General features: G+C 37.5%; 1 protein-coding gene across 1 annotated transcript in view; it reads left to right on the forward strand.

Moving 5' to 3' along the window:
• KLHL5 (kelch like family member 5) overlaps positions 1 to 22,204 on the forward strand; it is a 79,147-nt gene that overhangs the window by 41,173 nt on the left and 15,770 nt on the right. The window contains 4 exon segments of the mRNA XM_021101108.1: positions 4,389 to 4,601; positions 14,693 to 14,795; positions 14,798 to 14,878; positions 20,665 to 20,889. Coding sequence (XP_020956767.1) covers positions 4,389 to 4,601; positions 14,693 to 14,795; positions 14,798 to 14,878; positions 20,665 to 20,889 — 622 coding nt within the window.

Raw genomic sequence — 22,204 nt, forward strand, 5'->3', positions numbered from 1 at the left:
TCTCCCTGTGGTGGAATCGCTTCTGGGAAGTGTTTCTTGTTTATGATTGTCAAGGTGCTTCAAGTGAAAGCACTAGAGATTGTGTGACAGAGCAACGCTGTACAGACCTAGCTTAACCTGGGTTAACATCTTTTCAATGAAGCCCTTTGGAATATTTCCCTCCCCCTTAGTCCTTATCCTCCCTTGTCGATTTCTCATTCTACCCTTTGCACCTCCAGTTCAAATACTTTTTGGAGTAAGATAAATACAAGTAAAATGAAGCTGGGTTTTTTTTCCCCTTTGTAATCAGTTCATAATTCAGTGTCTTTCCTAAGAAGGAGTTTTATCCACATGAAACATTTGTATGCATTTAGGTCATTCCTGTTGTGTACAGTAGAGGCACAATTGCTGCGTTAAGGCTTAGATATAAATTAAATTTAAATTAGCTCAGCATTTATAAAGCTATTTTCATAGCCAATTAGTTGTGGTAGGTTTTTTTTTTTTTTCTCAAGGCCTTTATTTGACATTATTCAGTTTCAACAGAGACATGAAATTGAATTCTAATAACAATAAGTAGTTTAGAGGCAGATTGTGATTTGAATTGTTGCTATGGGAACTGAGTGAAAATACATAGCAAAATTCAATCTTCAATTTAAATAAATCCTGCCATAATTTCATTTGCTTTAAAAACTATCCCAGAGGGGGAAAGAGCATAATGCTAGCAAGTGTTTGGTAGCGTGATAGCTGTTTGCATTATAAAATGGATTTAAAATGTGAAGTAAGCACAGTGCCACAGAATGAAATCGATCGTCACAATTAGTAAATAGCGCGTGTACTTGGATGTTCATCCATCCTGCATGAATGCAAGTAGGAAAGGGAGTTCCCATCATGCCTCAGCAGTTAATGAACCCTACTAAGAGGACACAGGTTCGATCCCTGGCCTCACTCAGTGGATCTGCTATTGCTGTGAGCTGTGGTGTAGGTCGCAGATGCGGCTCGGATCCTGCGTTGCTGTGGCTGTGGTGTAGGCTGGCAGCTACAGCTCTGGTTTGACCCCTAGCCTGGGAACCTCCATATGCCATGAGTGCAGCCCTGAAAAAAAAAAAAAAGAAAGGAAAAAAAGCAAGTAGGAAAGGATAAAGAATTCCTTCTTGTAATCCTGAAATCTGGAAACTTTTGTCCTTGTTTTGATTGCCACTGAATATGACGTGGAACGCATCATTTAACCTCTACAAAAAAGCCTCCTACTGGTTATATCGTTACAAATATTTAATGTCATTATTGATTTATAAAATATAGACATTTGATTTTACAATCTCAAATTTTGTTTCTTTATCTAGAAAACCTATAGAAACATTTAATTTTGCAGAAACACCTGCTTCAAAACCAAATCAATACTTTTGAAAAGCACTTTGTGTTTACTTGAGTTCAGTAGTATTTCCATAAGGTGTTGATAACTTGATTTTCACTTAATACAAGTTATACTAGAATGGAATGGACATTGTTCTGAAGTGGATATATCAACAAATAAACTGTTAATCAATAGAATGTATAATTGATGATATGCAATTAATACCATTTAAAAGTATGGCAGTAACATCAAACCCACCCAGGGATGCCAAAAATAAAACATAAAAAATAAATAAAAATAAAAGTATGGTAGTAGCTACTGTGCTACTGTGCTATATGCTTTTAAACAATTAGAAATGTATATTATTTTGATTTCTTCAGAATCTCATCTAACATTATATAATAAATATCTTTTCTTGTAATTATGTGATCTTCGACCCTGACGTTTTCAATGCCTGGATAGTAGTCCATGGAATTAAAACTTCTTGGAGCTGGACATTTAAGCTCTTTCTTATTTTTTACAATTATCATAAAGCACCATCAGAGAAGCATCCGCTTTTCCCCTCCTTGTGAATTATTTACTGAAGATTAAACCACTCACGGATAACTAGGTTGAGAGCTTCAGCATTTTTATAGCTCTTGCTATGTTACCAAATCATTTTATAATGTCAGTATACAATTGAGTAGAACAATTTGCTTGAAGCCATTCAGCCCTGAGGTTTTATTAAAATATATTTCTGAAAAAATGATAATCAGTCATTTAAAATAGATTCATTTGGGCATCTTTAACAAATCATGATGAATTGAAGCAATTGAGTTTCGTTAATTATTCATGTATGGTTTTCCTCTTAAGAATTTCTAGGAAAGGAATGAAATGTCAACCCAAAATAATGTTTTAGATCAGTGCCTAACTTGGATTACTGGAGGCTATATGGAAAATAATATTCTCATTGTAACAATGGAAGATAGTTAACGATAGTCCTTATCTCTAGCTCTAATTTAAATAGCTAAAGCTATTTTTAAACAGCTCTAATTTAAACAGCCTTAGCTTTTTTACTAAAACGCTGTGTGCTGAGACAGCCATAGCGCATTAAGAAGCATAAGGAAATCATTAAGGGACAATACTTCCCTTAACGATTTGCATTTGCATTTATGTTTTAATTATACAACCCATGCATTAAGACTTATAACCTTGCACACCAGAAAAGTATTTTCTGGAGTTCTCATTGTGGTTCAATGGAAATGAATCTGACTAGCATCCATGAGGACGCAGGTTCGATCCCTGGCCTTGCTCAGTGGGTTAAGGGTTCAGCGTTGCCATGAGCTGTGGTGTAGGCCGCAGACATGGCTTGGACCTGGTGTTGCTGTGGCTGCGGCGTAGACCAGTGGTTACAGCTCTGATTCGACCGCTAGCCTGGGAACCTCCATGGTCCATGGGTTTGGCCCTAAAAAGCCAAAAAAAAAAAAAAAGTATTTTCTTTCTCTTTAGATTGTTTAGCATAAACCTCATAAAAGTTACTATCTCATACCTAAGGGAATTTTATCTTCCATTTCAAAGTATAAAGGGCCTGATTCTAGAATATGGCCAGAAATGAGTCATCTTTGGCATAAGGTCCTGGAGTCCCCATGTATTCTAGGTCAACATTTTTGTTTTGGCTTCTTTCTCTATGATACCTGTGATTAAAAAATGCTGGCTCCCTTATGAATAAACAAAAGATGTTGCAGCCATCAAGCCAGTACAGCTGACCCCACCAGTGCACTCTGAGGGCACTCGGGATGGCCGAGAATGGAAAGAAACAACATACTGGCCCTAGAGCTAAGGTGCATATCAAAGGAACGATTTCAGTGACCACAAACTCGTGCATCTTCCCATACATAGAAAAGTGCTAAATCCATTAACTAGAGATACTGGTTTTCTTTGATGAACAGTAATATTTTGATGTTTCCTGGTCTTTGTTGCAAAAACCCCTATCTATCCTGGCTCCTCCCTCACCACTTTGGAACAGTCCCTTAAAGCTCTCTGAGAAGGTGGCTCCCAGGGTTGAAGTCCTCGAAAAGTCCACCCCAAAACTCCATGATTCTCACCTTTTAGGTTGTGCTTTTTTTTTTTTTTTTTTTTTTTTTTTGCAGCTGACAGACCAAAAGAACTCTGTTCATAAATCAGGTTACAAGAGATTAAAGTTTCCAAATCAGACCTCAAGTCCTTGATGGTCATATACATAACATTAAAACATTTGTAGGAGTTCCCATCATGGCTCAGTGGTTAACAAATCCAACTAGGAACCATGAGGTTGTGGGTTCGATCCCTGGCCTAGCTCAGTGGGTTAAGGATCCAGCATTGCTGTGGCTGTGGTAGCTCTGATTCGACCCCTAGCCTGGGAACTTCCATATGCCACTGGTGCAGCCTTAGAAAAGACAATCAATCAATCAATCAATCAATAAAGTGAACATTAAAAAAAAATGTTTAAAAAAAAAAAAAACATTTGTAAAGGCCATTTTGGTTCTGGGAGAGCCCTAAGGACGCATGCTCTTCCCGGACAGCCTCCAAGAAGACTTGTGGTCCAGAATGGTCTTGGGAGATTTAGCCACCCTGGAGGCCTTTTCTGGGCTAGAGAAATAAATTCATAGTCACCCAAGTATTTGACTCTCCCATTGGCCAAATTTTTTGGCAACCACGGTCTAACTTTCAATGTTGGCATATCGTACACCTCAGTATCTGTTTCATTTTTTTCTATCCTCCCTTGAAAAACTTGCCAGAAATATTCCCTAACTTCAGCAGAGCAATACCCAGAAGTCCCACATTTAAAAAAAAACAAACTGTAATAAATGATGTAACACTATAATTCTACTTGTATAGAAGTAAAAAATTTTACAACACAATTACAGTGTAAATGTTATTTTCTACTGTGTTTCTTTCCTAGCAAACAATAATGCATTGTGGGGGAGGCTCAAAGTATAAACTGTTGGGACATCTACCTCAAAAATGTTTAGTTTCTTTTAAATAAGCTGTGATGGACAGAAGAACCAACATCATTTATATGTTCTTTTTTTTCCTTTAGGAACATTTCATGGAAGTAATTCGAAACCAGGAATTTGTATTATTACCAGCCAGTGAAATTGCAAAGCTCTTAGCCAGCGATGACATGAACATTCCTAATGAGGAGACAATACTGAATGCACTTCTCACTTGGGTCCGGCATGATTTGGAACAGAGACGGAAAGATCTCAGCAAACTTTTGGCTTATATTAGGCTACCTCTTCTTGCACCACAGGTAAACTTTTTGATTATTTAAAACCAATGTCTTCATTTCGACAACAGTAGTTGTTGTGACTTTGAGTAGTAAGCCTTCCACATTCGTGGGCTCCACATCCACAGGCTCTGCATCCTGGAGTCAACAAAACATGGATTGAAAATATAGGTTTTTTTAATTCCAGAAAGTTCTGGAGTTCCTTGTTGGCTCAGGGGGTTAAAGTTCCAGCATTGTCACTGCTGTGGCTCTGGTTACTGCTGTGGCCTGGGAACTTACACATGCTGTGGGCTCAGCCAAAAAAAAAAAAAAAGAGGAAAAATTCCAGAAAGTTCCAAAATGCAAAACTTGAATTTGTCCCATGCCACCAGTTATTTACATAACATTTATATTACATTTACAACTATTTACATAGAACTTGCATTGTATTATAAGTATTATAAATAATCTAAAGGTGATTTAAAGTATACAGGAAGCTGTACAGAGGTTATATGCAAATCCTACATCATTTTATAAAGGGGCTCCAGATGTGGGTCTCCACAGAGGCCCTAGAACTCATCACCTCTCCCCAGGATACTGAGGGACTACTGTATTCCTTTATGCTAGTTACACTAATACAAGCTTGTCTATGGTTTTTTTTTCTTTACTCAATTCACTAGTTATTTTATGTATATCCCTCTGAAATGTTAAAGTGAAAAGATGGTGAGCTAAAAAAAAAAAAATTCTGTGTTTTAAGCCTAGAACTCTAGTCTGGCTACACCTAAATTGCATCAAGTAACATTGTTGCTTTGGGGTCAGGTGTTTTATTTGACTCAGCTACAAACCTATGCTAGCAATTGAAGAATTAATAAAGCTGCTAATAAAAGGAACACTGGACTCTAGGAACCAGAAAGTGTATACTAATTCTTTTGCCATATTTTATTATTAAGTATCCACTAAATGCTGGGTTCTGCTGATATATTAATTAACAAGACCCAATAATAGTTTCAGCTCTGACATTTTAAAACTCTGCAATTTGCCAAATTCACATACCTCGGTTTCTTCATCTGTCAAGTGGCGATAATATCCTCTCTAACTCACAGGATTTTATGAGGATCAGAAAAGTGCTCTGTGAAATAAAATGTGCTATAAATGATAATATGATTATTATCATTATTTTAGAATTGAGATATATTTAGTTGGTGTATTCAAGGCATTCAGTCATAACATATTTACATGTGTAGTTTTCCCTTTTTATCATTTCAGCTAGAATATACAAAATTTTTCTCTGCATCCTTTGCTGCTTATTTTGAGGCCCTAAATAAAGTTGAAAGTAGAGAAAGGAGCTGCTACTGCTTAAGATCAGATTGTTTTTATTGTTGTCACAAGTGCCATGCGTTTTATTTTATTTGTATTAACCTTGAGGAGTCTGTGTTATTTCCAGCTGTTGTGAGCAGAAGTTGCTGTTTGCTTTCTATCTTACAGAAACAAAAATCAGTGCCAATACTTTGTAAGAAAGACCTCTCTTTTCAGAGGTAGAATATCATATGAATTCATAGGAGTAAAACTGCATAAATTGATGACCATTCAGGAAAAATAGTATAAAACATGTCTCTTGAAATCAGATTTAAAGAGAGAGTACTATTTTTACTAGTACCCAACAGAATCTTTTTCTTATCCTTTTCTAGATGAAAGAAAATAAAATCAGAAAAATCCTAGTAGACTCTGGAAAAAATCTGTGCAATTATGTAACTTGACAACTTACTTCAGTCCTAAAGTTTCAAATATTTATGATATTATATCCGCATGATTCTCAGAGACCTTTAAAATTTATTTTATCTAAGATACTTCTGATAATCATAGCCATAACATCTTAGAGTTCAAAGGCACTTTGGAAATCATTTTATCTAACAGCTGTTATACAAATGAAGTAACAGACCGAAAAAGTAAAACCATTATGCTCGAAATCACAAAGTGGGAGTTCTCGTCATGGCTCAGTGGTTAATGAATCCGACTAGGAACCATGAGGTTGCGGGTTCCATCCTTGACCTTGCTCAGTGGGTTAAGGATCCGGCGTTGCCAGTGAGCTGTGGTGTAGGTCGCAGACACGGCTCAGATCCCACGTTGCTGTGGCTCTGGCATAGACCGGCAGCTACAGCTCCAATTCAACCCCTAGCCTGGGAACCTCCATATGCCACAGGAGCAGCCCAAGAAATGGAAAAAAAAAAAAAAAAAAAAAAAAAAAGAAAAAAAATCACAAAGTGACTGCATAAATGCCTGTCCTTCTGCATTGTAGTTTTATTTGGCTTTGCTACCTGGCTGACATCATAGATTAGAGCTAATAAGAGTCGGAGATAGGACTTGAATCCAAATAAGGTTCTGTGACTTTTCCACTGAATGTACTTTGTATAAAATTGCTGGGTAGAGAGAGGAATATCAGATAGAGGAAAAAAAATAGGTTAAAAAGTGATTCAGTAATTACAATACAATGAGATGAGAGCTGTGATAGATATAGAAACAAGGCGTTATGAAAATAATTGGAATAGCCCACCAGGCTGGTGGTAGGAAAGCTGGGGGAGCTGCTGAGTGTCACTCAGTCTGCATCCTGAGGTAGCCACCCAGTAGAAAAGGCATAATGGCCCGGGAAAAATAGAAGATTCTACCTAGTGATGGAGTCATGCCAAATATATCATATTCTGGAATTTGAAGATAGTTTGCATGGCTCCAAGTGTGGAAATAAAAGGGCAGTGCTGAAAGATGAAGTTGGAGAGGGAGATTACCAGATTGTACAGAAACACTAGACATGCTTTGGAATTTGAATTTATCCTAAAAGCAATGAGGAAGCACTAAAGGATTTTAAGTGGGGGTTGGTGTAATTATCTTTTATTTTAAAAAGATCCTATAACTACATTGCACAGAACGGACAAGAAGAGTCAAAGTAAAAACCTATTAGGAAGGCTGTTGGATTCAGACAAGTGAATTAAGTACTCTCTGGCAGTGGAGGTAGAGAAATTATTTACCAAGGTCAAAAAGCTATTTAGAAGGTAGAATTGGTGCAACTTAATGACTGATTGAATGGTGCAAGGTGGTTTAAAAAAAAAGGGTCCAGAATAATTCTGATTTGTGCAACTTAGGTTAATGAAGGTGCTGCCAACTAAGACAGAATACAGGACGAAGAGCTGGTTTTGAAGGTGGAGAAGAAAGCAGAAGAACCATGTTCCCAGAGCTTCCTCTTAAAGTCTAAGAAGAAGTTTCAAATACCACGTATTTAGGTTGTTGAAGCCAAAGGGAAGAGAGTGGCACAGATCAAAGAGAGCACTAGGGGTAGAACCCCAGAAAATACTAAAATTTAGTGTGTAGTTCCCAAATCTGCCTAAATAACTGTAATATCATTAAAAAGAGATTCCACGTTCAAGAAGGAAGAAATTTTAACGTCATCAGACAGATAAGGACAGAAAATCCACTGGATTATCCCAGTGGTTCTCAAAATGCGATTCCTAACTATAGAATATCCAGGTGGATAATTGTTTAAAATACAAATAATTAGGCGCCTACTCTACACTTGCTGAATCTGAAACTCTGGGAGTTGAGGCCAATCAAGTTCTTTTTTTTTTTTTTTTGGTCTTTTTAGGGCCGCACCCAAGGCATATGGAAGTTCCCAGGTCAGGGGTTGAATCAGAGCTGAAGTTGCTGGCCTACACCACAGCCACAGCAACGCCAGATCCGAGCCGTGTCTGCCACTTACACCACAGTTCATGGCAACGCCGGATCCTTAACCCACTGAGCAAAGCCAGGGATCAAACCCACATCCTCATGGATACTAGTCGTGTTCTTTCACCACTGGGCCACAATGGGAACTCCCCAAATTGTGTTTTAATAAACCCTCAGGTTCATCTGCACACTCAAGTTTGAGAACCACTGTCTTGGCCCGATGAGTAGCAGTGATGGGAGCCACATCGCTCTGTATAACGTAAACAAGTTAATAACACTTCTTTGAGCAATGTTTTTCTTTTCTGCAGTGATAATACTATATTGCACCATTATGGCATTTAGAGCTACTTGCAGGATTTTTTTTTTTTCTTCCCTTCCTAAAAGTAAAGGGCAAGTTTGCAGAATTAGATTTGTCAAGTGATAAGGTATGGAAGTAGATTCTAAAATCATCAAGAAAATGTTGAGTTATATTCTAAATGTTTTATTTGAAAAGACAGGAAAGGAGTGAAGTTGCTAAGAGAGTAGATCTTAAAGGTTCTTATCACACACAAAAATTGTAACTATGTAAGGGTGGATGTGAACTAGACTTATTATGGTGATCATTTTCCTATATATACAGATATCAAATCATTATATTGTACACCTGAAACTAATATGTTATATGTCAATTATATCTCAATAAAAATGAAAAATGAAAACAAAAAATGTCTAGTGCCTATCAAGTGTAAATGACTAATTTGTTAAATTGCCATTAGGTCCAGTTACCTAAAGAATTTACTTTTGCAGGAGTTCCTGTCATGGCTCAGTGGTTAACGAACCCAACTAGGATCCATGAGGATGAGGGCTCAGTGAGTTAAGGATCCAGTATTGCCGTGAGCTGTGGTGTAGGTTGCAGACATGGCTCGGACCCTGTGTTGCTGTGGCTCTGGCATAGGCCAGTGGCTACAGCTCCGATTCGACCTCTAGCCTGGGAACCTCCATGTGCCGTAGGATCAGCCCTAGAAAAACGGCAAAAAGACAGAAAACAAACAAAAAATCAAATGAAAAATGAGTCAGTATTTATCTTTAGCATTTGGGATTTTTTGGCCACGCCCACATCATGGGGAAGATCTCAGGCCAGTGATTGAACCTGCACCTTAACAGTAACCAGAGCCATAGCAGTGACAACACTGAACCCTTAACCTGCTGAGCCACTTGGGAACTCCAGCATTCTTTTAATTTATAATTTTGGATACCAAAAGATTTTTTAAAAGCCTATAAAAAAAATAGCCTATAGAATTCATAAATCATTTACATTCTATTTTTTCCTCTAAGATAAAAATATTTTGGGGGGACAGTTTTAGCAAAACAGTCATATAATGTGAACAAGTATGTGAGTGAAGATAAAAATTTATAAATTGAAAATGTTTCTTCTATTTTAAGTGCTTCCATTTTACTAATTTGCTATTATTTTATGGTAGAGAAGTTAACATGGTATCTACCTACAATGCACAGTACACAAGGGTCTATATTTTATATTCCCCTCTCAGTGCCTTCTGAATGATTTTTCCAAATGATGTCTGATACCTTCCATTTGATTAATCAGATACTTGGATTAATGGATTTGTACTTAGCCTTCTGTTACTTTCACCTCTCTACTTAAAGATAATGAATCACATTTATTCATAAATTATAGATACTGTAAGCATGCTAAGGAATATATTTTACTTCATATTGCAGTAACTATTAAGTCTTCCAAGACTTTACTTTTTACAATTTTTTTCACATTTACTTTTATTTAGAAAGGAATAAAGCAATTATATGTAACAGAAGTAATAAAAAACATTAAGATTAATCTAAATGAGCCAACAAAATGCATATTCATTAATGGCTTTTCTAGCAAGTATACTTTGCGTGCATAAAATAATATGGAATAACTAATACCAGAATATATAGTCTGGCATAGGTCCTAACACTTAGTCTTTTTTTTTTTTTTTCTTTTTTGGAACTCCAACTGGTGAGTTTATTGAAGTCTTTTTATAGCTATAATGCTTGATACTTAATAGTCCATCAATCTGATTTGGGTTTAGAGATTACTGAAGAGTTATTTTTTTAATAATGATTTTTATTTTTTCCAATATAGCTGATTTACAGTGTTCTGTCAATTTTCTACTGTACAGCAAGGTGACCCAGTCATATATACATGTATACATTCTTTTTTCTCACATTATCATGCTCCATCATATTTTTTTTTTTTTTTGTCTTTTTTTGTCTTTTCCAGGGCCGCTCCCATGGCATATGGAGGTTCCCAGGCTAGGGGTCGAATCAGAGCTCTAGCCAACCAGCCTACGCCAGAGCCACAGCAACACTGGATCTGAGCCACGTCTGCAGCCTACACCACAGCTCACAGCAATGCCGGATCCTTAACCCACTGAGCAAGGCCAGGGATCAAACCTGCAACCTCATGGTTCCTAGTGGGTTCATTAACCACTGTGCCACAACAGGAGCTCCTCATGCTCCATCATAAGTGACTAGATATAATTCCCAGTGCTATACAGCAGGACCTCATTGCTTATCCATTCCAAAGGCAATAGTTTGCATCTATTAACCCCAGATTCCCAGTCTATTCCACTCCCTCCCGCTCCCTGTCAGCAACCACAAGTCTGTTCTCCCCTAAGACTTAAGTCTTAATCTGGCTTTTTTGCCTTTAGTGTACTATTCTCAGTTTCCAAATGCCACAAACTATTTTACAGTGACATTTGTTAGAGACTCTTCCTTCTCTTCCATTATCAAAATATGAACATATTCTCAACATTATTAGCCATTAAGAAAATGCCAAGGAAAACTGCATTTCCCACCCACTCATGTGGCTAAAAAAAAATGGTTTAATAATTGTTGGTGAGAATATGGAGGAATAGGAACCTTCATAGACTGCTGGTGGGAATATACCTAGTGTAGCAACCTTGGAAAACAGTGTGGCAGTTTCTTAAAAAGTTAACATAAATTTACCATATGACCCAGCAATTCTAATCCTAGGTATCTACCTAAGAGAAATGAAAACATATCTCCACATAAAGACTTACACATACACACAAATGTTCTTAGCAGCTTTATTTATAATAGCCAAAAATGGGCAACGACATAAATGCCCATCAACTGGTAAACAAATAGGCACAATAAATGGATACACCATACAATTTCTTTTCTTTTCTTTTTTCTTTTTTTTTTTTTTTTTTGGTTGAATGGTTATATTCTACTTTTCCTTTCTTACAATTTCTTTTTTTATATGATTTTTTGTTTGTTCCATTATAGTTGATTTACAGTGTTCTGTCAAATTTTGCTGTATAGCAAAATGACCCGGTTATACATATATATAAATTCTTTTTCTCACATTATCTTCCATCGTGTTCCATCGCTAGTGAGTAAATATAGTTCCCTGTGCTATACAGCAGGATCTCATTGCTTATCCACTCCAAATGCAGTAGGTTGCATCTACTAACCCCAAACGCCCAGTCCATCCCCCCCGCTTGGTAACCACCAGTCTGTTCTCCAAGTCTGTGAGTTTCTTTTCTATATAACATACAATTTTAAAAAGAAATGAAGTACTGATACATGCAACACACTGATGAACCTCAAAAACATGCTAAATAAAAAAAGCAAGACACAAGAAACCACATATTGTATGATTTTATTTATACAAAACATGTAAAAAAGGCAAATCTATAGAGACAAATTAGTACTTAGAATAGGAGATTTGAACTGAGATTAACAGTAAACAGACATGCAGGATCTAATTGCAATGATGAAAATATGCCAAAACTTTTTTATGGTAATGGTTGCACAACTTGGTAAATTTGCTAAAAATCACTAAATTGTATACTTGAAATAGTGAATTATATGATATAAAATGTACCTTACATTATCAAATGCAGTCTTGCAGTGTATCAAAAGAATAATACACTATGACCAGGAAGGTCTTTTTCCAGGAATACAAGAGTGATTGAGTATTAGGAAATCTGTCAAGGCAATTCTATCAATAACTTAAAGAGAAAAAGACATGATCACATCAATGGATGTATAAAAGATATTTGGAAAAAAATAGCAACAACGTTTAATTTTAAAACTCTAAGGAGTTCCCATTTTGGCTCAGCAGGTTACAAACCCAGCTAGTATCCATGAGGATGTTGGTTCAATCCCTGGCCTCACTCAGTGGGTTAAAGGATCTGGTGTTCCTGCAAGCTGGGGCCTAAGTCGCAGATTCGGCTCAGATCTGGCATTGTTGTGGCTGTGGCATCAGCTGGCAGCTGTAGCTCCGATTCAGCACCTAGCCTGGGAACTTCTGTGTGCTACAGATGCGGACCTAAAAAAGGAAACAAAAACCAAAACCCTCTGAAATAGAGAAGAAAACAGCCTATGTATGATAAAGATAGATTACTAAATGCTGTATTACCTATTATCCTAAATAGTGAAACACTAAAACATATCAATTTAAACCAGAAAAATGGACACTCTGTGTCACTAATTATTTAACATTGCTTTGAAGGTTTTAGCAGCTGCAGAAATAAAATTAAGATGAAATAATTAGCATACATATTAGAAAGAGATGTGACCTATTCCTATTTAGTAATTATTATGATTATATGCCTAATAGAGTTTTAACTCTATTAAAAGAGTTATAAAGTAGTAGGGTGGTAAAGTAGAAGGTTATAATACAGGTATACAATAATCAGTAAAATTTTCTCTCTTCCAGCAAAATGTGCAAAATACAAATTCAAAAATCCATTTCTAATAGCAATAAAATAATAAAATATGTAGAAATATATTTAATAAAAGAAAGACATAACACCTATATGAAGAAAGCTATAAACATTGGAAAGGCTTATTGAATGAATGACTTAATAGCATAAAAATGTAAATTCTCCCCATAATTAATAAATTTAATGTAGTTCCTATTAGAATTTCAATAGGATCAAGATGGTGAAGAGGAATTAGATAAATTTACCTAAATTAGACAAATTAGATAAAATTAGAAATTTTATTTTCCATAAAATAAGTTTATATGGAAAATAAAGACTCAAAAATAGCCAAGAAAACTATGAAAATGAACAGTAAGTGTAGATATATATTAGATGAGCAGAAAATGCTGTAAGGACACTAATAAAATGTGGTATTGGAAAAAGAATAGACATATAGATCAATGGAACAGAGTAGAGATTCAAAAACAGGTCTCAAGTTCCTGTTTTCAGGCTCAGCAGGCTAAGAATCCAGCGTTGGCTCAGCTGTGGCACAGATTGCAGCTGTGGCTGTGGGTTCAATCCCTGGCCCAGTGCCATGGGTACAACCAAAACAAACAACAAACAAAACACCACAGGTCTCGTATATCCTGAGATCTATTTATGACCAAGTTTCAATTCAGTTAGAAAAGGAGGGAATTATTTGGCATTGGTACAGAACTAGTTATCTGTTCTGGAAAAAAAAAAAGTTTCTCAACTCATACTCTTTTAAAAATTAATTTCTCATGGATCAATATACTAAATGGAAGAAATAAAGCAATAAAAGGGTAGGGAGGGGCATGGAGAACCAAGCACAAAAGGAGAAGAAATTCATTTTTAAAAGGCAGGGAGTAACCATATTTGTGCATTTATATAAAATACCATAACTGAAGAATAGTATTCAAAGAAATATAAGGAATTTTAATTCTCTTAGAATAATCACGATTTGGAGTTCCTTGCCTCTTAGAAAAGTTAGGAAGTTTTGTTTTTGCTGTTGTTGCTGGTTGAACATGGTTGAGAGAGGTCAAATAAAAGCAGTCTAATTAGTCAACTCCTACTTATTGAGAGAGTCAAATAAAAGCAGTCTAATTAGTCAACTCCTACTTATAATTATTCTTCAGTTAACACTGTTTCTAACTTAAAGAGTAAAATGAGGAGTTCCGTCGTGGCTCAGCAGAAACAAATCCAACTAGGAACCATGAGGTTGTGGGTTCTATCCCTGGTCTCACTCAGTGGGTTAAGGTCCGGCATTGCCATGAGGTCGTGTAGGCTGGCAGCAACAGCTCCAATTAGACCCCTACCTGGGAATCTGTATATGCTTTGGGTGCAGCCCTCAAAAGACAAAAGACAAAAAAAAAAAAAAAAAGTAAAATGATTTATTTTAGAAAATCTGGAAAACATAATAATGCACCAAAAATATTATTTAGCTTTTTAGCACCAGTTTTCTTACCACCCAGAGATAATCATTATTAAGGTTTTAGAGCATACCACTTCTCTTCCTCAGGTTTTGTTTTTCAATGAAATATAAAATTTAAACTTTGTAGATGTTGAACATTTTAGTTAAAAATAGGTATTCAGACTTGGATTTTTTTTTTAATGAGATCATTTCCATTTGTGAACCAGTTTATTCTTTTAACTTTAGTATTTTCTTGCATTCTTACTATTCTTTTCTAGTTCCTAGCAGACATGGAAAATAATGCACTTTTTCGAGATGATATAGAATGTCAGAAACTAATTATGGAAGCAATGAAGTATCACTTACTACCAGAGAGACGGCCATGTTACAGAGCCCTCGGACAAAACCTAGGAAGTCAACTGTTGGTACATTATTTGCAGTTGGAGGAATGGATTCAACAAAAGGTATTAAATAGTCTTTTATTTGAAGGAACAGGGAAAAAATGAAATTTAATTAATAGTAAATGTAGCCAAAAAGCTCCATGGAGAAATGGCTGGTCCTAGCACTGGAATAGGGAATATGCAGGATAAGCCTAGAACAACTTGTTGTGCCAGAAAGTAAGGAAGTACTCAGAGAATGATGGAGATACGTCAAGAGACACAAGACAGGTTGTAGGGGTACCACTATCCAAAAGGGATACTATTACTAGGGTAATTTCAGGGTCAGGATAAATAATGATAGTAAAATATTATAAATAAGTATCCATGAGTTCATACTGATACAAATAAAGAAGGGAGGCGGGAAAGCTCTTCCTTACAATAGAATGACAACTAACTAAAACATAGTAGCAAAAACAGAATTAGAAAAATCACCATGTGGCAGCCGTCATTTTAATAACTATTTCAGTCAAGAATCATCAGTTCTCTAGGACTAGTTGGTGAAGGTTTGAGAGCAGGATATTTGCTCTCAAAGTACCACTTGCTTATTAGTTACAAAGCATAAAATGTATCTTTATAGTGGGGAAACCTTGCACCCCGCACCTCTATCAGGTAATCAAAGGTCCTATTGCCAGTAATGAGACCAGCCGGCAGCTTGTGCTTCTTATCGATGCACTGAGAACTCAGCTGCACCTCTGTGGTGCTCTTGCCAAGTGTATAATCTGGGCTTAGTCAGGAAGAAAAGGCAAACATTCAAGCTGAGAGACATTCTACAAAGTAAATTGTCTCAAGTATTCTGAGATGTCTGCATCAAGAAATACAAAAAAAAAAAAAAAAAAGATTTAGGAATTGTCTCAGGTTACAAGAGACTAAAGAAACATGACGGCTATTATAATGCATTATCTTGGATTTTCCTCTGCTGTGAAGGACATAATTGGGACAATGATGAAATCCAAACAAGATGTGTAGATTAGATAGTAGTAGTGGATAAGTGTTCATTTCCAGATTTTGATGTGGTATTGTGATTTTGTAAGAGGATCTCTTGTTTTGAAGAAGATACACTGAAATATTTAGGGATATCATTTATGCAACTTCCTCTTAAACACTTCAGAAAAACTCATACATACATATATACATGCGTGTGTTGTATATATATATATATATATATGTATGTATACAACACACACACACAGAGAAAGCAAATGTAAAATATAAAATCTGGGTCAGGATATCTGGGAATTCTTTGTACTCTTCCTGCAGCAGTTGTTACTCGTAGTAACAATAGCAATAAACACCATACATAGTGCCTACTCCGTGCTAGGTGTTGTGCTAGAAGCTTGCTGTGTATGTATTATTTCACAGTATACATTGCTGTCCTCTTCCTCTGAATTCATAGCACTCATAGTCTACAGTCCCCTGACAATACCTCTGTCTTTGGCCACCTCTAAGTTCATCTCATTCTACCCTTCCCCTCCCTCCGTCTGTTCCAGCCCCATTGGCCTCCCTGTTCATCTAACATGCCAGTCGCCATCCCATACCATGGAGATTGCACTTGCTCGCTGTTCCCTCCGCTGCTCTGCACCCTGATGTCAGACAGCCTAGCAGAAATTCTCACTCAGATCTCCTCTCAAATGCCAGTCTTCCAAAGAGGACTTCCAACACCATTCAATAGCATCGTCTTGGCCATCTCTTCCTAATCTCTTGTTTACCACTTTCTCCATGTCTGCTTCGTGTTTCTTCATAGCACCTGATACATTTCTTTATGGTCTGCCCATCTCTTCCCCCCCAAAAAAAGCTCCCAGAAAGCAAAGATTTTGTTTTGTCCGCTGAATTTTCCCACAACAGTTCTTCCCACATAGATGACATCAATACACATCCGTCAAATGAATAAAGATTTTTCTGCTGCCCATCTCTTGTATGTCTTGTGTGAACTAAAGCACTCGCATTGATCACATTTAAAGGTTTCTCTTCTAAGTGACATCTCTAAGGAATAGAAAAATATGAGCTCTAATTGAAAATTTGCATTGTTATTTAAGTTCATGGAAACAGATGCATGAAACAGATGCAGGTATTATCCCATATAGCATATAACCTAGGGCCATGTACGTGTAGGTACTTAGGTTTAATATAGGTTTGATGACTGAATGATACAGAAATACATACAGATGACTGACTAGAGTTGTAGTATAAGTATTTGAACATTTTTTAATATCGCCACTGTCCAGATAATTAATCTGCAAATACTCATTCAGTGTCTGCTGTGTGCCTGGAACTGTGCTTGGCCTTGTAGCCATTACTAGCATTACTCTTCCCCTGTCTTGTCTTTTTCAAGGCTTTGAATGCTATCTCTATGTTAATTAAACTCTCATGCTTTGATTTTATTTTCATATTTCCAGCTCGTATCAAATACCTGTTGATGTTTGGCTTTCACCTCAAACATCATGTATCCAAATCTCCTCGGACCATGTCTCAGACTTGAGAACTTGGGTTCATAATTCATTGCTCTTCAGTGGACACCAGCTCTGGCTCATTTAGGCAGAATAGGAATTTCTTGGAAGGCTATTGATCCACTGTCCCTACTTCTTCATAATTCCTGCTTTCGATTTTAAATTCTAGGTACGGGCATCCATTTGACTAGCTTTAGGTTAGGCCTGGGCCTTAAAATTCTGAGGACAAAGAGAAAAATATCTGTCTTTTCAATTTCCTGGGAGGTGGGTTCCTCCACCCATCAAGGTTCATACATGTGGTGCAAAATTCTGCAAGCATGGGAAGGAAACTGGTACTAGGTAGCCAAGTAAACAGTACGTATCTTTCTCTCTCTCCCTCTCTCACAGTCACCAAGTGACTTCTTTCAGATGACTCTTATTCTTCCAAATGTCTATTGCTACCTTGCTAATTCCAGTTAGCTTCCTATCAGCCCACAAATCTTGATCATGTTAATTTTGTCCCAATAGCACTCATTATATTCAGTTCAATATATTATATTGTTCACAGGTGCCAGGCATTATACTAAGCATTTGACCTATATTATTTCATTTTATGTTCCTAGCAACTCTCAGAGCTGAGTGTTATTATTGCCCTCTTTTATAGAGGAAGATACTGAGACTTAGAGAAGTTAGGTAATTTTCAGGGATCACACAGCTAGTGATGGCACCAGTATTCAAACAGGCCTTTTGACTCTGGAAAACTATATTCTGCTTAATTCTAATATTAACTCTTCTGTTAATATGCCATTACTCTGCTCCAAAGCTCCAGCAGTCTTTATTTCGTACTAGATAAGGTTAAATTCCTCTTTCTAGGTTTCAAGACTCTCTGTAACCTGGCCTGTGCGGCTTGACCAACTTTATTTCTAAGCCTTTTTTTTTCTCTCTCTCTCTTTTGGTCACGCCATGGCATATGGAAGGTCCTAGGTCAGGGAACAAACTTGCACTACAGCAGCAACCAAGCCACTGTGCAGTGACAACACTGGATCCTTAACTCACTATCCCACAAAGGAACTCCCTCTAGGGCTATCTTAATAATCAAATACTCTAAGGATCTGTCCTATTCAAGTTGTGTTCCTGGGCCTTGACTTAGCTTTTTTTTTTTTTTTAATGCCAGATCCTTAATCACTGGGCCACAAGGGAACTCCACCTTGGCTTATTCCCAGTGTCTTCTTTACGAAGAGCAATTTGCATTAGCTGGATGGTGATCTGATTATTGTTCTTGGTCTCTTCATATATCTGTTTAGTATTGACCCCAGCAAATAAGCAGGCAATGGTTCTAAATAGCCACTAAAAATGTCAGAATATATTTGTGCTTACTTTTTTTAAAAGGTTATCCTTTAGTATAAAAGAGGGAAGTTTCAAGCTTTTACCCAGGATTTTGCAGTTACTAGGATTTTGTTATTTGAGGATATATTTTTTAGGTTATATGTTTCAGTCTATATTTTAAGATCTTATGTTTTTAAGAATTATGTCTGATATTAGCTTTTAGTTACCAGTTCATAGGACTATGATACTGCTCAGTGAACTCGATCTAAAAGAAATAACTTAAAATTTAAATTTAAAATCTTTAAATTTATTCATGAGGAGAGATGATTAGCAATTCCTTTTTATTTGAGGAAGGAGGAAATTTTTAAGGTCAAGTTTAAGGAGTGATGATTCAAGTATAGTATCACAAAATAATCTGAGTTAAAAAAAAAAAAAAAAAAGAGTTCCCATCATGTCGCAGTGGAAACGAATCCGTCTAGTAACCATGAAGTTGTGGGTTCGATCCTGACCTTGGTCAGTGGTTAAGGATCTGGCATTGCCATGAGCTGTGGTGTAGGTCGCAAACTCCGCTCAGATCCTGAGTTGCTGTGGCTGTGGTGTAGGCCAGCAGCTGTAGCTCCAATTGGACCCCTAGGCTGGGACCTCCATATACCATGGGTGCGGCCATAAAAAGCAAAAATAATAAGAAGAAGAATAATCTGAGTATATGAGTAAAATCTCATTTTACTAAAAATTATAAAGAAAAATTATTCAAATTCAAAAATATTTTTGAACAGCTACTCCGTATAATGGAATGTCTTATATGGCTCTGATAATGCGAAGATGGAAAAAGACTTGCTTGGTATTTATCCCAAGTAACGTAAAATTTTTGTAAGGTAAATAAAAAATAATAAATGTTTAAAAGTAATTTTTCTATCATATACAAGAAAAATGTATATGGCTAAACTATTTCTCAATTTTAGGAGATTTCAGTAGTGCTCTGTTAATTGTAGCAAATACATTAGAAAAACTGCTTGTCTTGATTGCAGTGGTGTAGGAATCGCACTGATTGCATGTTGTATTAGGGGCTTTGAAGAGAGAAGTAGATACTAATTGAACTCTTCCTAACTGGGGGTTAGGTATGTGGTTTTTTTGTTTTAAAGAAATGAGTCTTTTTCTTTTTTCTTAACTCCGCTGTTTTCTGACCTCATAAAGAGAACAAAAGAGGAGTTCCCATTTTGGCTCAGTGGAAACGAATCTGACTAGGATCCATGAGGACACAGGTTCCATCAGTGGCCTCGCTCAGTGGGTGAAGGACCCAATGTTTCTGTGGCTGTGGTGTAGGCCGGCAGCTACAGCTCCAATTCGACCCCTAGTCTGGGAACCTCCATATATAGTGGGTGCAGCCCTAAAAAGACCAAAAAAAAAAAAAAAAGAGAGAGAGAGAACAAAAGGATCCAAGGAACTCTAATTCGTAAAAACTGTAGACACCATCAGGCATTTATTCCCTAAACTTTCCACTCTCCTAGTTCCTGAAGCACTTGATCCATACTTAGGTTCTTGTCCTTCCTGGTTGCAATGGAGTGTGTGTCCCCTCCCTGCTCCTATGAAGGCCAGCCCCTCCCTCACCTGTGCCCCGATCCTGCCCCTTCCTGCCTCCCCCGGACCCTCACCCTATTAATGAGCATCCCTTCATCTCCTGTCTTTCCAGCTCCTTTCCTCATAACTTCTATTAACATTTAAGCAAATTCAAGTTTTTCCCATTTTAAGAGCAAAACAAAAGAAAACCTCCTGCAACCCACCTAGTAGTTCTTCTCTCTCTCTTCCCATTTGTAGCCACACTTCTTAGAAGACTCGTCTATGCTCACTGTCTCCGTTTCCTCACCTCTCCATCATGTCTCAACTGCTCAAGCAAGGGACTCGCCCTAAAGTCATCGGTGACCTCCATGTAGCTAATACATCTTGGAATAGATGAAAAGTATCATCATCAATGCTAATAATATACTTTCGTAATATAATTTCATAAAATACTCAATCCTGGTGAGCTTTTTATTGCCATAACTTCTGTTTATTACTCTTAAGGAGCAACAAGCATTGAGAAGTACGATCTCCGTACAAATATGTGGACTCCTGTAGCAAATATGAATGGGAGGAGGCTACAGTTTGGCGTGGCGGTCTTAGATGACAAACTGTATGTGGTTGGAGGAAGAGATGGACTGAAGACTTTGAATACCGTAGAGTGCTACAACCCCAAAACGAAAACGTGGAGTGTCATGCCTCCTATGTCTACACATAGGCATGGCCTTGGTAGGTATAACTGCAGGTTTGATCACCGTGTCGTACACTGGGCTTGCATGGCATTTTCACATTCCTTACCAGGCAGAAGAAGATCAGTGTGGCAGCTGCTGAGCCAGCAGCAGTCACCAAGCATCCCTCCACATGCTCCCTGTTATCTGAGAGATAGAAGCAGGGAAAGCAAACACGTACAGAAATGTGCATGTGCAACCAGCCCAAGGGAAAATGTGAATATAGCGGGAGTTCCCGTTGTGGCACAGCGGAAACGAATCCAACTAGGATCCATGAGGATGCGGATTTGATCGCTGGGCCGCTCAGTGGGTTAAGGGTCCAGCATTGCCCTCAGCTGTGGTGTAGGTTAGGGATCTGGCATTGCCCTCCTCTGTGGTGTAGGTGCAGCCTGAATCCCGAATTGCTGTGGCTGTGGTGTAGGCCAGCAGCTGTGGCTCCGATTGGACCCCTAGCCTGTGGCTGTGGTGTAGGCCAGCAGCTACAGCTCCTATTTGACTCATATGCTGCAAGTGCAGCATTAGAAAGCAAAAAAAAAGGCCACTTTTTGCCTCATGTGTCTATGGTGATTAGTATTATCTAACCTGATTGAAATGCTTATTTCAGAAGTCTCTAGCATTATTGTTTTTCATCTATATCTCTTCATTTTTAAGCAAAAATGAATAAAACCCAGAAAAAATTGAGGTTACATAGCACATGTATTGATAGAAACTTTTCATTCTTTAAATTCAGTAATTCACGGAGCAGATGTTGATTAGCATGTGTTCTGTACCAAGCTCTCTGTGCTGTAGGTATACAAAGATGAGGAAGAGGAGTTCCCGTTGTGGCTTGGCAGGTTAAGAAGCCGACATAGTCTCCATGAGGATGCTGGTTCGATCCCTGGCCTCCCTCAGTGGGTTAGGGACCTGGTGTTGCTGCAAGCTGTGACGTAGTTCGCAGATGTGGCTCGGATCTGATGTTGCTGTGGCTGTGGAATAGGCCTGCGCCTGTAGCTCCCATTTGACCCCTGGCTCGGGAACTTCCATATGCCACAGGTGTAACCCTAAAAAGAAAAGAAAAAAAAAATGAGAAAGACACTATATTCACTGTATTTACCTTCAAGAAACTGACAGTTCATTCTGAAATGGATAGAAGAGAATTTAAGGTTCTTGTATCAGATGAGCTCTCTTTTCTCATAGGAGAAAGAATAGATGAAATAGAAGGAACTGGTTGCTGAGAGTGAAGGAGGCGGAAGTAAAATTAGATGGGGATTGAAATGTATATCACCCAGATTTTACAAACCACTCCAAAACTTAGGGGCTTAAACCAACAGTCATTT

The sequence above is a fragment of the Sus scrofa genome, chromosome 8 (genome assembly GCF_000003025.6).
Source record: "Sus scrofa isolate TJ Tabasco breed Duroc chromosome 8, Sscrofa11.1, whole genome shotgun sequence".
NCBI classification, from domain to species: Eukaryota; Metazoa; Chordata; class Mammalia; order Artiodactyla; family Suidae; genus Sus; species Sus scrofa.